Source organism: Macrotis lagotis, chromosome X (assembly GCF_037893015.1).
Source record: "Macrotis lagotis isolate mMagLag1 chromosome X, bilby.v1.9.chrom.fasta, whole genome shotgun sequence".
Taxonomy (NCBI): Eukaryota; Metazoa; Chordata; class Mammalia; order Peramelemorphia; family Peramelidae; genus Macrotis; species Macrotis lagotis.
Window position 1 is genome coordinate 684077672 of NC_133666.1, and position 13774 is coordinate 684091445.

General features: G+C 42.3%; 1 protein-coding gene across 6 annotated transcripts in view; it reads right to left on the minus strand.

Annotated features, from left to right (window-relative positions):
- SVOP (SV2 related protein) overlaps positions 1-13774 on the minus strand; it is a 76561-nt gene that overhangs the window by 17747 nt on the left and 45040 nt on the right. For 5 of the 6 annotated variants that reach the window (XM_074206086.1, XM_074206085.1, XM_074206081.1 and 2 more), the window contains 3 exons: positions 11827-11951; positions 2585-2648; positions 542-667 (listed from right to left, as the gene is read on the minus strand). In XM_074206086.1, the coding sequence (XP_074062187.1) occupies positions 542-667; positions 2585-2648; positions 11827-11951 (315 nt within the window). The remainder of the gene's footprint in view (positions 1-541; positions 668-2584; positions 2649-11826; positions 11952-13774) is intronic. The other variant, XM_074206087.1, reaches the window with a different exon arrangement.

Genomic DNA, 13774 nt, shown 5'->3' on the forward strand with positions numbered 1-13774 from the left:
TGTAACCCACCTTTTTTCCAGAGGCCCAAGAGGGGATATGACTTGACTAGGTCCTGGTGCTCCCATGCCACCCTACCTCCCCCATTTTTCCATGACATGATGGGGGCTCATTTGATCCTCATATATTCCACCCATTTTCTATCTCTGCAGGGAATACCAAGAAAAGTTATGTGGGTTCTAAAGGGGACCTATAGACTTGTATGAAGGAGACAGTGAAGGGAGCAGAATCAGAGGAACAATTTATACAGTGAAAACAATATTGCCAAGACAAACAACTTTGAAAGACTTGGCACCTCTAACCACTACAGGGACGAGAGTGATTACAGAGGACTCAAGATGAAATGTCCTGAAACATATGAAGGACTGTTTTATTTTTGGACTTGGCCAATTCAGGAATTTGTTTTATTTGTCCACAGATGTTTGTGATGAGGGTTTTATTTTTCTTTCTTCTCAGTTTGGGAGGGGAAAATAGGAAGGACCAAAGATAGATTTTAGTGAATTGAGGGAAAGAAATTAAGTTCAAAAATAAAAAGGTACCTACAAAGCACAAGATAGCAAACAGGAGTAGTGGCACAGCAGAGAGGATGAGGAGCCAACGCCATCCCAGGCTGGGCATAACAAACACTGCCAGGACAACCTCAAACACCGTCCCAATGGCCCAGAACACCTGCCACAGGAGAAGTGAAATCAGAGGTGAGTAGGAGGAATGAATAGGAAAGTGGGAATGAATGATCCAGGTCATAGCAGCAGCTATCTGTACCTCCCTAAGCTCCCTATTTTACCTGTAACAAGGTAGAGAAGATTTTATGCCAACAGCTGTCCTTGTCCCTGGTTGACAGATGAGGTAACTGAGGCCCAGAGAGATGGTAGGAGCAAAACCTAGCACAGGAAGGGACTTTGGTGTTCAGCTTCCTTCATACAGATGAGGAAACTGAGACCCACTGAGGTTGAGATTTATGTAAATTCATCCACGTAGTAAGCAGCTGAGCCGGAATGTGAAAGCAGGTCCTATGACTCTGATTTCAGCACCCTTTTCTTTATTCCACAGTGAGGAGACTTGAGATTATGATTATGAGGGTGTTCATATTTATTGATTATTATTAGGATTATGAGAGGTGGCTAGTTAATGTCAGGTTTATTGGATCACTGGTTTTCCTGACCCCAAGTCTAGGACTCTACCCATTGTACTAAGCTCATTATTGGGCTCAGTGTGGACAGTGTCACTGGTAAATCCGAACAGGGTGAACAGCATGGTGAGCCTGCTCAGAGTGGACAGAATGGACATTGTCCATGTGTGGGACCAGAGTGGTCAATGGGGGCAGGCTGACTCCTAGTGTGTACCAGGGTGGACAGGGTGCTCAGGGGAATCTGGGCAGATAAGATGATCAGTGAAGATGGGAAAGTCAGCTAGTTGGGATGGCCACTGTGGATGGGAAGTCAGTATTGTCCTTAGTTTTTGTTCCTAAAGCTGCTATGGAGGCACATGAATATGTGCTTTAGAGAGGGGGAAGAGATGATCAATTGCTCATTGGGCCTGGAGTCAGGAAGACCTGAGTTCAAACTCAGTCTCAGACACTTTCTAGCTATCTGTTTCTGGGAAAATCACTTAACTTCCAATTGCCTCCGTTTCTTATCTGTTTTTTTTTTAAAAAGAGCTATAGAAGGAAAAGGCAAACCTTTCTAGTATCTTTCCCCCAAACAATCTCAAATGAGCTCATGAAGAGTCAGACACAAGTGAAAAATGACTGAAGGGAACCCCTCCCTCGATTTTTCAACAACATTGAGTCTGAAATCATCCCAATGGAATCTGGGAGGAATGTTCCAAGGCCTGCAGCATATGTGACCAAAAATAAAGCAAAGACTATGAGTATAAAGTTGGAAGGGGGGGGAAAAGAAGTGGAAAGAATCATAGGTCTTAGAATTTATCCATTTTATAGATGGGTAAACTGAGGTAAAGGAATTAAATAACTACTCAAGGACTCAAGGCCTTGGAGATGAGAAGGATTTGAAACAGCTTAACTATAGCCTCATGTTAGACATGACTGAATTAAGGACAGAGAAGGAATCAATCAAAGTCACATAATTTATAAGTGGCAGAGCCAAGACTGGAACTAGATTCTCTTATTCCAAAACTAGTGCTTTTTACCCAATGCCACCATGGCTCCCAAACACCATTATTTTCCAGAACACTCAGCATGGTCCCTCTCAGACCTGCTATTCTTCATAAGATCAATCACAGCAGACTTGGAAGAGATTTCAGAGACCAACTAAGACAATTCCAAAATTTTACAGAGAGGCAAACTGAGACCTCAAGAGGTGAAGTGATTTTAGCTAGTCATACTGGTACTCTTTTCCAACTCAAATAACTGTCAATTTGTAAACTTGGGATAGAGTCATTGAATTTTTGTTAAAAACCCATTGATCCCCAAGTGTACATTCCTTCCTCTCACACTTCATGGTGGGATGTCACTAGGTTCAGGAAGGATGCTGCTCTTGGGGTTGGAGGGATGGAGGAAGGTGATGAGGGGAGGAGGATCAGAATCAGCAGTCTTCTTTGATAGGGTTCCAGGCTGCAGCTCCTTACCTCTATCAGTAAAATACATTTGGCTCTGGCCTTCATTGGGAGGAATTCAGCATACAAGGTTACCCTGTAGAGAACAAATGCAGAAAAAGATAGATTAGGATTTATAGGAGGAAGTGCTGATCAGATTGATCCTTTCCTGGTCATCTCTCTCTTGTCTGCTCCTGTTAAAATGCAGACTCCTTGAGGACAGGCTCAGTCTTGTGTTTATATAGCTTAGTATGATGCCTAGACATAGACACAGAACTTAATTCTTCACTCATTTATTCATTCATTCAAGTGAGGGGTAAGATGAGGGGAGACTCATAGTCTAGAAGAGACAATAAAATTCAAAGATATGGATGATTTTATGGAGGCTCTTGAAAAGTTTAAAACAATATTGGTACAATGGAAGGACCAATCCTGCCTTTGATATTTATTGCAGGTATGCTTTTGAGCAGGTCACTGAGTCTCCATTTCTTCATCTCTAAGGGGGGGGGATTAGACAAGATGACCTACCAGCACTAGGATCCTGGGGCTGTACTCTGTCAAATGTGGTAGTTTGATGTTAGAAAGAGATGGACTAAATAGTTTTCCCTATATCAATATTTAGGAACCATGGCAAGTTTCTTTAGTAGCTGTTGGAATGTCATTACAAACAATATGGTGGAATGGCCAACCTGGTCTGCTAGCTGTTCTCTGCCCTTCATGCTTTTATACAAGTGAGGATCCCCTCCTGCTTGCAATCTGGGAAAATCCCTGGCTCCTCCCACACACATGCCAGAGGCTACCTCCTATAGGAGGCCCTTCCAGACTTTCCCACCTTTTCCCCTTCTCTAGTTATTAGTACTCTCTCCATCCTGAAACCACTTTGCATTAATTTGTAAATATCTGCTATTTATTTACTTGGTAAGGTATCTACCTCACCCTAAGCTCCCTTAATGAATGAACTTTCCCATTCTTGTCTTTGTATCACCATGGATGCAAAGTGCCATCTGGTATTCAAAAATCGCAGTATCTTTGCCAAGTAAAAAAACCTATGGACATTCCATGGGGTCACATACAGCTGAACAACTAGGTAATACAGCAGATAGATCACTGAATCTGGATTCTGGAAGACTCATCTTTCTGAGTTCAAATCTGGCCTCAGATACTCCCTAACTGTGTGACCCTGGGAAAGTCACCTCACCCTGTTTGCCTCAATTTCCATATCTGTAAAATGAACTGGAGAAGGAGATGGCAAATCATTCTAATGTCTTTACCAAGAAAATTCCAAATGGGGTTAGAAAGAGTCAGATGCAACAGAAACAACCAAAGAACAACAGAAATAAACAGATAGAAGTGACTGAATTGGTCCTTAAAAGAAGGGTAGAAATTAAACTGGTGAAAGGTAGGCAGAACTGGTAGATGAGACAACTTGGTAAATATCTGATGGCCAGAGTTTACGTGGTAGAATGTTATGGGATCGATCTGAAAGGGTAGAGGGTACAGAGGCCTTGAGTGCCAGAAGGAAGAGTTAGAATTTTACTCTGGAGGCACCTGGAAATTGATGACAACTGCTGAGCAGAGGGGAACACTGAATTCCATTGAATAAATATTGATAAGTGAAGCTGCTAGGTGGCACAGTGGATAGAGCACTGGGCCTGGAGTCAGGAGGATCTGAGTTCAAATATGATCTCAGACACTTAATAATTATCTAGCTGTGTGACACTGGGTAAGTCACTTAAACCCATTTCCTTGTTAGAAAAACAACCCCCTCCCCAACAACCTAAGTAAGTAAATAAATAAATAATGACAAGCATCTATCCATGATCCATATACTGTCTCAGATACAAAGACAGAAATGACAAGCTGTCCTTGACTTGTATAAAAAGGGTTCAAAGCCTGGTTCTGGGATTTGCTCCTTATGTTACATTGGACGAATCCCTTAACCCCTTTCTGGGCCTCAGGTCTCCTTCTTTAAAAAATGAAGGGTTTGACCTAAATGATATCTGAAGTCCCTTCCAGCTCTCAAAACTGTGATCCTATTGTGAAAATGTTGGATTTAGAATCAAGAAGTTCAAAACAATGTTTCTGATACCCCTGGCTGAGTGATTTTGGACAAGTCACTTAATCTCCGTGTGTGTTTTAGGCAACTCTCAATTGTAGGGGGGGTGCTGATCTGCAATGGTTGAAGGAGTTTGCTCACATGGGAGTTCTCTAGATCAGTGAATCATGCATCCAGACTCTATCCTTCTATCTCCATTTTGTAGATATTTCTATAACAGGAGCCTGGTCATTAGGTCCATTCCTTCCTGAAGTCTCCATGTGGACTTGAGCTTACACAGATACTATTTTCAGACTTCTCCCCCTGGCCTTTTGTTTGTTTGTCTGCAAACCCCAAATCCATGCTGCATTCAGAAGGGTTCAGCAGCCTCTGGAATTAGAAAGATGTGTTGTATGCCTCTTCCCAACTGGAGCTAATGTGGCCCATCAGTATTGGCCTCTGGTCTTTGCCTCTTATTGATCGTTTTTTTAAACTGCTCTTAGGGGAAGGAATATGAGAGCCATGACCCTTTGAGCTTTGCAAGGTCAGAGTGATGAAGCCCCTGGGGGGCTGGCAGCCTGAATCCATGACAGGGTTTTCGGCCAGCTGAGTCTGGTCTGACAACCTAGCTCAACAATGGACAGACCCAGGAGCCAAGATGTTCAACCTCATAAACAAGGGAGCAAATTGTGTTCAGAAATGAAGCTGGCAGGGTTAACGCTTTGTGGAAATGGCTTCCAGTTTAAGCCCACTCTCCCCAGGAACCAAAATGGTATAGAAAAGAACTGGTCTGGGGCTCTGGGAGAAAATGTAATTTCATGAGTAATTCTCAAATATCTTTTTGTAAAATCTATTTGGTGTTAATTGGTTAAATGATGTTGAGTCCTAATTGTCATAATTGTTGCTGGTAAGAACACAGCAGAATGTGGGTTTGAGCTGATAACATTAGAGGAAAACAACCCTCCCAATACCTCAGGGTCTCTGACAGTATTGGGTCTCATCAGAGAAAATGAAGCCAGGTGTTTGTCATAGCATCACCTCCCTGATGCCACGGTCCTCTTTGAGAAAAAAGGACGAATAACAATTCTTATGGCTCCTGAGGGAAGACACTCTTTTGTCCCCTCAGGACTGTAATATTCTCAGGAACAAAACATGCCTCCATTCTGAAATTCCTAGGAAAACTCTCAGTGGGGTCATAAGCCAAAGATAACATGCATACAATATGTGCACACATGTGCATGTAATATGTTTTCATGCATACAAACACACATGTGATATATCTGTCTAATATACAAATACACATATGGGTATATTTATATATGAATATATTTACTTATATTTATTATATGTTATAATATATAAATATATTATATATATTTATATTTATGTATATACATTTTTTTGAGAGGTCTTCAAGACTAGCCTGACTTAGATAAACTCAGAACTTGGTATTCTGGTGACAGTTACATAGTCTTAGGAGGTAGGGAGATGCAACTATCACTGACTTCATTTTACAAATGGGCCAACTGAAACTCCAGAAGGTACCCCAAACTGCCCAGTGAACAAGGATCAGACTTGGGATTTGAACCCATGGCTGCTGACTCCTAGTGTGTGGTTGGTAGTTTCAGGTCTCTCCCATGCCCATCCATTCTCCATTCAACTACCAAACTCACTCTGACCAAGTCATTCCCTTCACCCCTTCTCAGTAAACACCAGGGTCTCCCTATTATCCCAAAGATCAAATATAAGTAATTATTGTAGAGGGAGGAAAATGTTCCCTACAGCTATTGTTCAGAGGCTTCAAGCAAAGAAATAAAGGGTTTTTTCCCAGGCAGTGGACTATGTTGGAGGCTTGAGAAAGATGAGCCGCCTTCACTTGGCGATGAGCACGGTCATGATTATCATCGTGCTGAGAGACAGATGATCGAGCAATGAAATTAGAGGCAGCGAGCAACCGTCTGTGGCTAATTCTGACATAATTTCCTGATGTTCACTGTTGGGTCTATGGTGAGCTCTTACCGGAGAGTTTATGTAGGCCACTCTACTGGGGAAGATGGGCCTTGTCACCTGAGTTCAGCCCAATTTCAATTCATAGGATGAAGCACCTACTCTTTGGCAGGTACTGTACTCACCCCGGGGATATGGAGGCAGGGGGAAAAGCAAGCAGACTCATGTAAAGAGATGAACATTTGTGAAATAAGCTTGGAAGGGTAGATAGGAATTCTATTGTGAAAAGCTATGAATACTAAACTAAAATTTTTTATCTTCTCCTAGAGGCAATAGGCAGCTAGGCAACTCAATGGGCCTAGAGTCAGGAAGACAAGTTCAAATCTAGCCTCAGAAGCCTACTAGCTGTGTGACCCTGGGAAAGTCACTTCCCCCTGTTGGTCTCAGCTTCCTCATCTGTACAATGAACTAGAGAAAGAAATGGCAAATCAATCTAGTATCTTTGCCAACAAAACCCCAAAAGGGATCACAAAGAGTCAAAAACTACCACCACCACTGTCACCATTTTTTATCTTTTCTTGGGCAATAGACAGCCATTGAGTTTCAGAGGAAAAAACCAGCCTTGAGGATCATCTCCCATTCAATGTCTTATTATACAATGTCTCTTGAGGACAGAGGCACTAACATGTGGCTGCCCAACTCAATTTTGTTCCTTATGCTGTGTGACCTTAGATGAGTTACTTCCCATCTAGAAAATCTTAGTTTCCTTATTTGTAGAATTAAGAGTTAGGCTAGGACAATCTCTAAGTTTCTTTCCAAATTTTAAAATCTATGAATTCTGCAGGGACGGCAATAGGGACTGCACTAGTACAAGGGGCTCCCAGGTGAGCAAATCCCTCCTTCGGTACAGGAGCACCTTTTTCCTTTTAATTTATAAATTTAAAAACTTGCCCACAACCAGTGACTTGCTTGCTATATGTGTTTGTGACAGGGGTTTTGTTTCTCTTTCTCAATCAGGGAGAGGGGAAATAGGAGGGACAAAGGCAACCCAGGGCCACACAGCCAATGTGGTCAGCAGTAGGATTAGAACCCAGATCTTGCTGGCTCTAAAGTTCTTCATCTGCTCTGCCAACACTGCTTCTTTCTCACTTGAGGACAAGAGGAAAATTGGAGCATCATCATGGTCTGGTCACCCCTCAGTCGATGCTGTGCTGCAGTCAATGAACAAAGTCCCAAGGGTGGAACGTTTGACATTCTGTCAGGGGAAACGGCACAGTTCTGGGAAGAAAGCCAGGACCAAATGGCAATGGAGTGAGTTAGACCCAAGATTTGTGACTGATGACAGGACCTGCCACCCAGTGCTCAATCAGTCAGAGCCTTGGAAGAAGGATCAATAATAAATGAGGATGGATGAGGGGAGGAATACCTAGACCACCTTTTGCTTTGGTGGTAAAATTCCCAGTGCCTTCATTTCCCAGGGACCATAGAACCACATAAAGATAGGGATGGGAATGTGTCTGCCCTCTGTTAACATCCTTGCTAATCCCCCCAGGCCCAATTTCTCCTTGAAGTTTTCTCTACAAAAGCAGATTCTCCTAAAATCAAGGGATTTTAGAGCTTAGAGATCACCCACATTAAGCCCCTCATTTTGCAGAATCTAAGACTTCCATTTCTCAATATGTATTTGTTAAATGAATAAACTTTCTAGTACTCCACTTTTCAACTTAAGCTTCTATGATTTTGTTGGTTTGGGCACTCTCTCCACAATGCAGAGCAGCCCTTTGATAATTGAGGAGATATTCTTTAAGAACTGCTATTCCAGGGCAGCTAGGTGGCACAGTGGATAGAGCACTGGCCCTGGAGTCAGGAGGACCTGAGTTCAAATCTGACCTCAGACACTTAACAATGACCTAGCTGTGTGGCCTTGGGCAAGCCATTTAACCCCATTGCCTTACAAAAAAAAGCTGCTATTACCTCAACCTCCTCCATTCATCTCTCTACAGTTAACCAAACCCAGAGCTTCCCCTAGCTAGAAGTAAGACATGGTCTTCCACAACAACTACACCAGCTTCAGTAAAAACCTTTCCAATTTGGTGAGATCTGGTGGTAGTGATAGTAGTAGTAATAGCAGAAGAAATGAGTAGTAATAATAGTAGTTGTAGCATTAGCAGTAAGAGTAGTAGTAATAATGATGGTGATAGTAGTAGAAATTGTAACAATAATAGTGGAAACAGCAATAGCAGTAACTATGGAAGTAATTATAGCAGTAGCAGTAGTAGTAGTAGTAGTAGTAGTAGTAGTAGTAGTAGTAGTAGTGGTAGTAGTAGTAGTAGCAGCAGCAGCAGTAGTGGGGTAGTTGGGGTAGCCAGGTGACCCAATAATAGAGTGCCAGACTTGGAGTCAAGAAGTTCAAATTCAGCCTCAGATACTTATTATCTATGTGACCTTGGGCAAGTCACTTGCCATGTTTGCATCAGTTTCCTCATCTGTCAAATAAGCTGGAGAAAGAAATGTCAAACCATCACAGTATCTTTGATGAGAAGAGTTTAAATGGGGTCACAAAGAGTTGGACATAACTGAACAACACTAAATAGCAGGTAGAGAAATCTAGCAGTAATAATGGCACTAGTAGTAATAGTGATGCTTGTCCTTTATTTTTGAAAAAGGCCATGAAAAAGACCATCACCAGGGAGGTGATGTCATGACATGCAAATGACCCCCTGGGGTGGGGGTGGGGCTGTGCTAAGTCACCAGCCTCACTTTCTCCTTCAGAGTCATTTGGGTCCAGGGGCCAGATATGATCTGGACAACTGGAGATGACCCTTGATGGGAGGTAATTAGGCTTCAGTGACTTGTCCAAGGTCACATAGTTAATAAGTGTCTGAGGCTGGATTTGAACTCAGGTCCTACTGACTTTAGGACCAGGGCTCTATCCAATGTACCATCTAGTAGTAGTAGTAGTAGTAGTAGTGATAGTAAGAATAACAGCATTAGTAATGATAATTAAGATATCTAATAGTAATAATGGTGGTAAGTATAACATAATGGTAGTAAGAGTAGTAATAAAGGTTGAAAAAGGTATGATAGCAGGAGTAGTAATAGTTATAAGAATAGTAGCATTGATAGTGATAGAATTAGTAGTAGTAATAAGGGTAGCGAGAGGATTAGTAGTACTACTATTACTAGTGATGGTAGTAAGAATAGTAACAGTAAAGGTATTAAAAGTAGTAGTGGTAAAAATAGCAGTAAGAGGTGTAAAAGAAGCAGTAGTAATGGCAATAAAAGTAGCAGTATTAATGGCAATAAGACTAATAATAATGGTAATCAGACCAGCAATAAAAATGGTAGTAAAAGAAGTAGTATTAAAGGTAATAGGACTAGCAATAGTAATGATAGTAAGAGTAGCAGTATTAATAGTAGTAAGACTAATAGTATTAATATAATCAGACCAGCAATAATAATGGTAGTAAAAGCAGTAGTATTAAAGTTAATAGAACTAACAGTAGTAATGGTAGTAAAAGCAGTAGTATTAATGGTAATGAGACTAGCAGTATTAATGATATTAAGACTACTAGTATCAATGGTAATCAGACTAGCAGTATTTCTCTCTCTCTCTCTCTCTCTCTCTCTCTCTCTCTTATTTAATTTTTTTAGGTTTTTGCAAAGCAATGGGGTTAAGTGGCTTGCCCAAGGCCACACAGCTAGGGAATTATTAAGTGTCTGAGGCCGGATTTGAACTCAGGTACTCCTGACTCCAAGGCCGGTGCTCTATCCACTGCGCTACCTAGCCACCCCTCAGACTAGCAGTATTAATGGTTACCACTGATGATACCATTAATGGTTACCCGATTGCCATTAATTAGTATTAATTAGTAGTCAGACTAATAGTATTAATGTAATCAGACCAGCAATAATAATGGTAGTAAAAGAAGTGGTATTAAAAGTAATAGGAGGGGCGGCTAGGTGTCACAGTGGATAGAGCACCAGCCTGGAGTCAGGAGTACCCAGGTTCAAATCCAGTCTCAGACACTTAATAATTCCCTAGCTGTGTGGCCTTGGGCAAGCCACTTAACCCCATCTGCCTTGCAAAAAAAAAAACCCCAAAAAACAAACAAAAAACAACAAAAAAGTAATAGGACTTGGGGGCGGCTAGGTGGCACAGTGGATAGAGCACCGGCCTTGGAGTCAGGAGTACCTGGGTTCAAATCCGGCCTCAGACACTTAATAATGACCTAGCTGTGTGGCCTTGGGCAAGCCACTTAACCCCATTGCCTTGCAAAAAATCTAAAAAAAAAAAGTAATAGGACTAACAGTAGCAATGGTACTAAAAGTAGCAGTATTGGGGGCAGCTAGGTGGTGCAGTGGTTAGAGCACTGGCCCTGGAGTCAGGAGGACCTGAGTTCAAATCCAGCTTCAAACACTTAATAATTCCCTAGCTGTGTGGCCTTGGGCAAGCCACTTAACCCCATTGCCTTGCAAAAACTAAAAAAAAAGTAGCAGTATTAATGGCAATAAGACTACTAAATATTCATGGTAATCAGGCCAGTAATAATAATGGTAGCAAAAGTAGTAGTATTAATGGTAATAAAACTAGCAGTAATAATGATAGTTAGACTACTAGTATTAATAGTAATCAGACTAGCAGTATCAATGGTAGCAAGACTACTAGTATTAATGGCAATCAGACTAGCAGCATTAAAGGTAGACAGTCATGGTGGCAATGGTAGCAATGGTAGCAAAACCCACCACATTGTGGCATATGGATTAGCAGCAGAAGACAGTCTCCCCACCCCCTCCCCAGGATGCACTCACCCCTTGTCTTGGTGGTCTGGAGCCTGGAGCTTCCTTTGAGGAATTTGCTCAATGCCAATGCCCATGAAGCCTTCCCTCACATCCTCAACCTCTCCTGAACTACCTTGCATTTACATATACCCATGTATGTGTATATTGTCATATATGTAAACTGTGTTGGCTGCATATGCTCATATATGTTCATCTATGAACATGCAGGCTCCCCAGGAGATTGGCAGCTCCTTGAGGGAAGGTCTACTTTGCTTCCCATCTTTGTATCCCCAGCTCTTAGCACAAAGCTTGGTTAAGTATTAGATGCTTTTTGATTGATCGGTTACAGAGAGGGAACCTGAGGCAGAAAAGTCCGCTGACATGCACAGGAGCACACAACTTTCACTGCACTGACTTACCCTTTGGGAGCCCTGGGTCACCTCCACACTGAGAAGAGGTGGTGGAATCTTTAATGAAGAATGAATGAATGAACAAATGACAATTTACTTACGACTGAGGAACTCCTCCGATCCCAAATCCCACGAGGCCCCTGAGCACCAGGATCCAGCTATACACAGGGGCAAAAGCACTGAGGATTCCATAGTAGAGGGTCCACAGCACGCTGATCTTTAGCCCCTATGGGGGGAGAAGGCAGAACAAAGGCAGAGGATGGGGAGGTCAGACTCCAGGGAGAGAATACCCTCACCAGGTCATCTGCTCTGGCTTTGGAGTCCTATAAGGAGTTCAGGGGAACAGGAAGAGACTGCCAAAAAAATCCCCCCCCACCCCCTGCCATTAGCTCCGTAGTCTAGTGCCATCATTTGACAGATGAGAACAATGAGGCATAGAGAAGGGACTTCAGGACTAGAACAAGGGCTCCCCACAACCTGTCTAGTCCTCTATGTCTATATGGTACAATTCTCTCAGGCTGCTTATGATAATAGTAATGTTAATGAAAATTATATTAATGGGCACAAAATATCTAGACCTCAATGAAAAAATCTTGACATCTTTTACTTTCATTTTTATGTGCAAGTATTTTTCACAATTGTGTACACATACTAACAAAATGTTTCATGAAAAAATATTTCCAGTAGCTTTGGGGAATATGAAAAAACCCATTTGGCTAATTCCTTCCTTAGCCTTTCCAAGGTGAACTTTGGAGTCTTCCCAAACTAAATCTCCTTCTCTCTTCTCTTTTATTTGTAGCAAACCATCAAGATTGATAGAATTCATCAGCTTGTTGTCCACTTGTTGGCCATTGGACAGAGAGAGGTCTCACTTTTAAAGTAGGATTAAGGATGAGGTCTGTGATTTCACTGGTATAGGAAATCTCCCCGCATCCAAGATAGGTTCCCCCACCTCATCCCCCAGCCCTGAGAGATACAGTGACCTCACTACTGTCACACAGCCAGCACTATGTCATAGGTGGTACTGGAACCCACCCACTATACCACACTCTCCTGCTGCATTTAGAATAGCAAGTCAACGTTTGTTGATAGTTTAGCAACTGTGTGAATCTTAGCTCCCTCTGAATATCTCTCAACACCTTAATTTCCCACTATGTTTTCCCATCACCTTATTCAGAGAGTCATTTCTTATAAAAAAGGATGAAAAAGAAAGAGGAAAATGGAGGCAATTTCTCTTGCTGGAAAGACAGCAAATTTAAAAATATTATGGAGATATCAGTTATAATATCATGGGCTGACAGACACTTAAAGTTCCTCAACCTCTCCAAAAACTAGGCCATTCAGTAATTTCTCCTGGAGTCCCTCACTGTAGAGAGCTTAGGAAGGGAGTCCCTAGCCCTCTAGCAAGGTTTTTTGGCATGAGCAGAAGGGTGCTAGATTGGGGGGGATTTCAAAGTTTTTCTTGGGGAATTCAAACTGACTCCTAATCTGATCCATCAAAAACAGGTCTTAGAACTTTCCTTTGAATTTCCTGATCCTGGAGAAGACTGAGAAGAAGCCAATGAAAGAAGCCTTGGGTTAGGTGGAAGAGTAGGAAGAGGAGGTTAGAAGGGTTATGTGATAAAAGCCCTGGCAGCTTTGAGCCACAGAGGCCCAGACTGAAACCACAAAATCGATCTCTCTTCTCTAGGCCAGCCAGGGATAAAAACAGAGACGAGTCACGTGGCCTGTGGATTTGGGAAGGATGAGATCTGTTAAGCTTGCTTCCTGCCCAGGATCCCCCGAGCCAGCCTTCTGATGACAAGGTCCGTTAGCAGCATCACCAAGAAATTCCCCCTGCAGTGGGACAGAAGCTCAGAAGGATTGGAGGGGAAAGCCAAGCCAACTCACTTCCCATCAGCAAGTGTGGAGAAGAGGTGGTTAAGTAAGAGCATGGTGTGTGCCATTGATGGAAGTCCCAGTGATTTACCCCAAAAACAAGAAGACCCCTTCCCTATCATTCTTCCAAGCAATATAGGAATGCCACCAGGAAGGTGGGTGGTCCAAGGA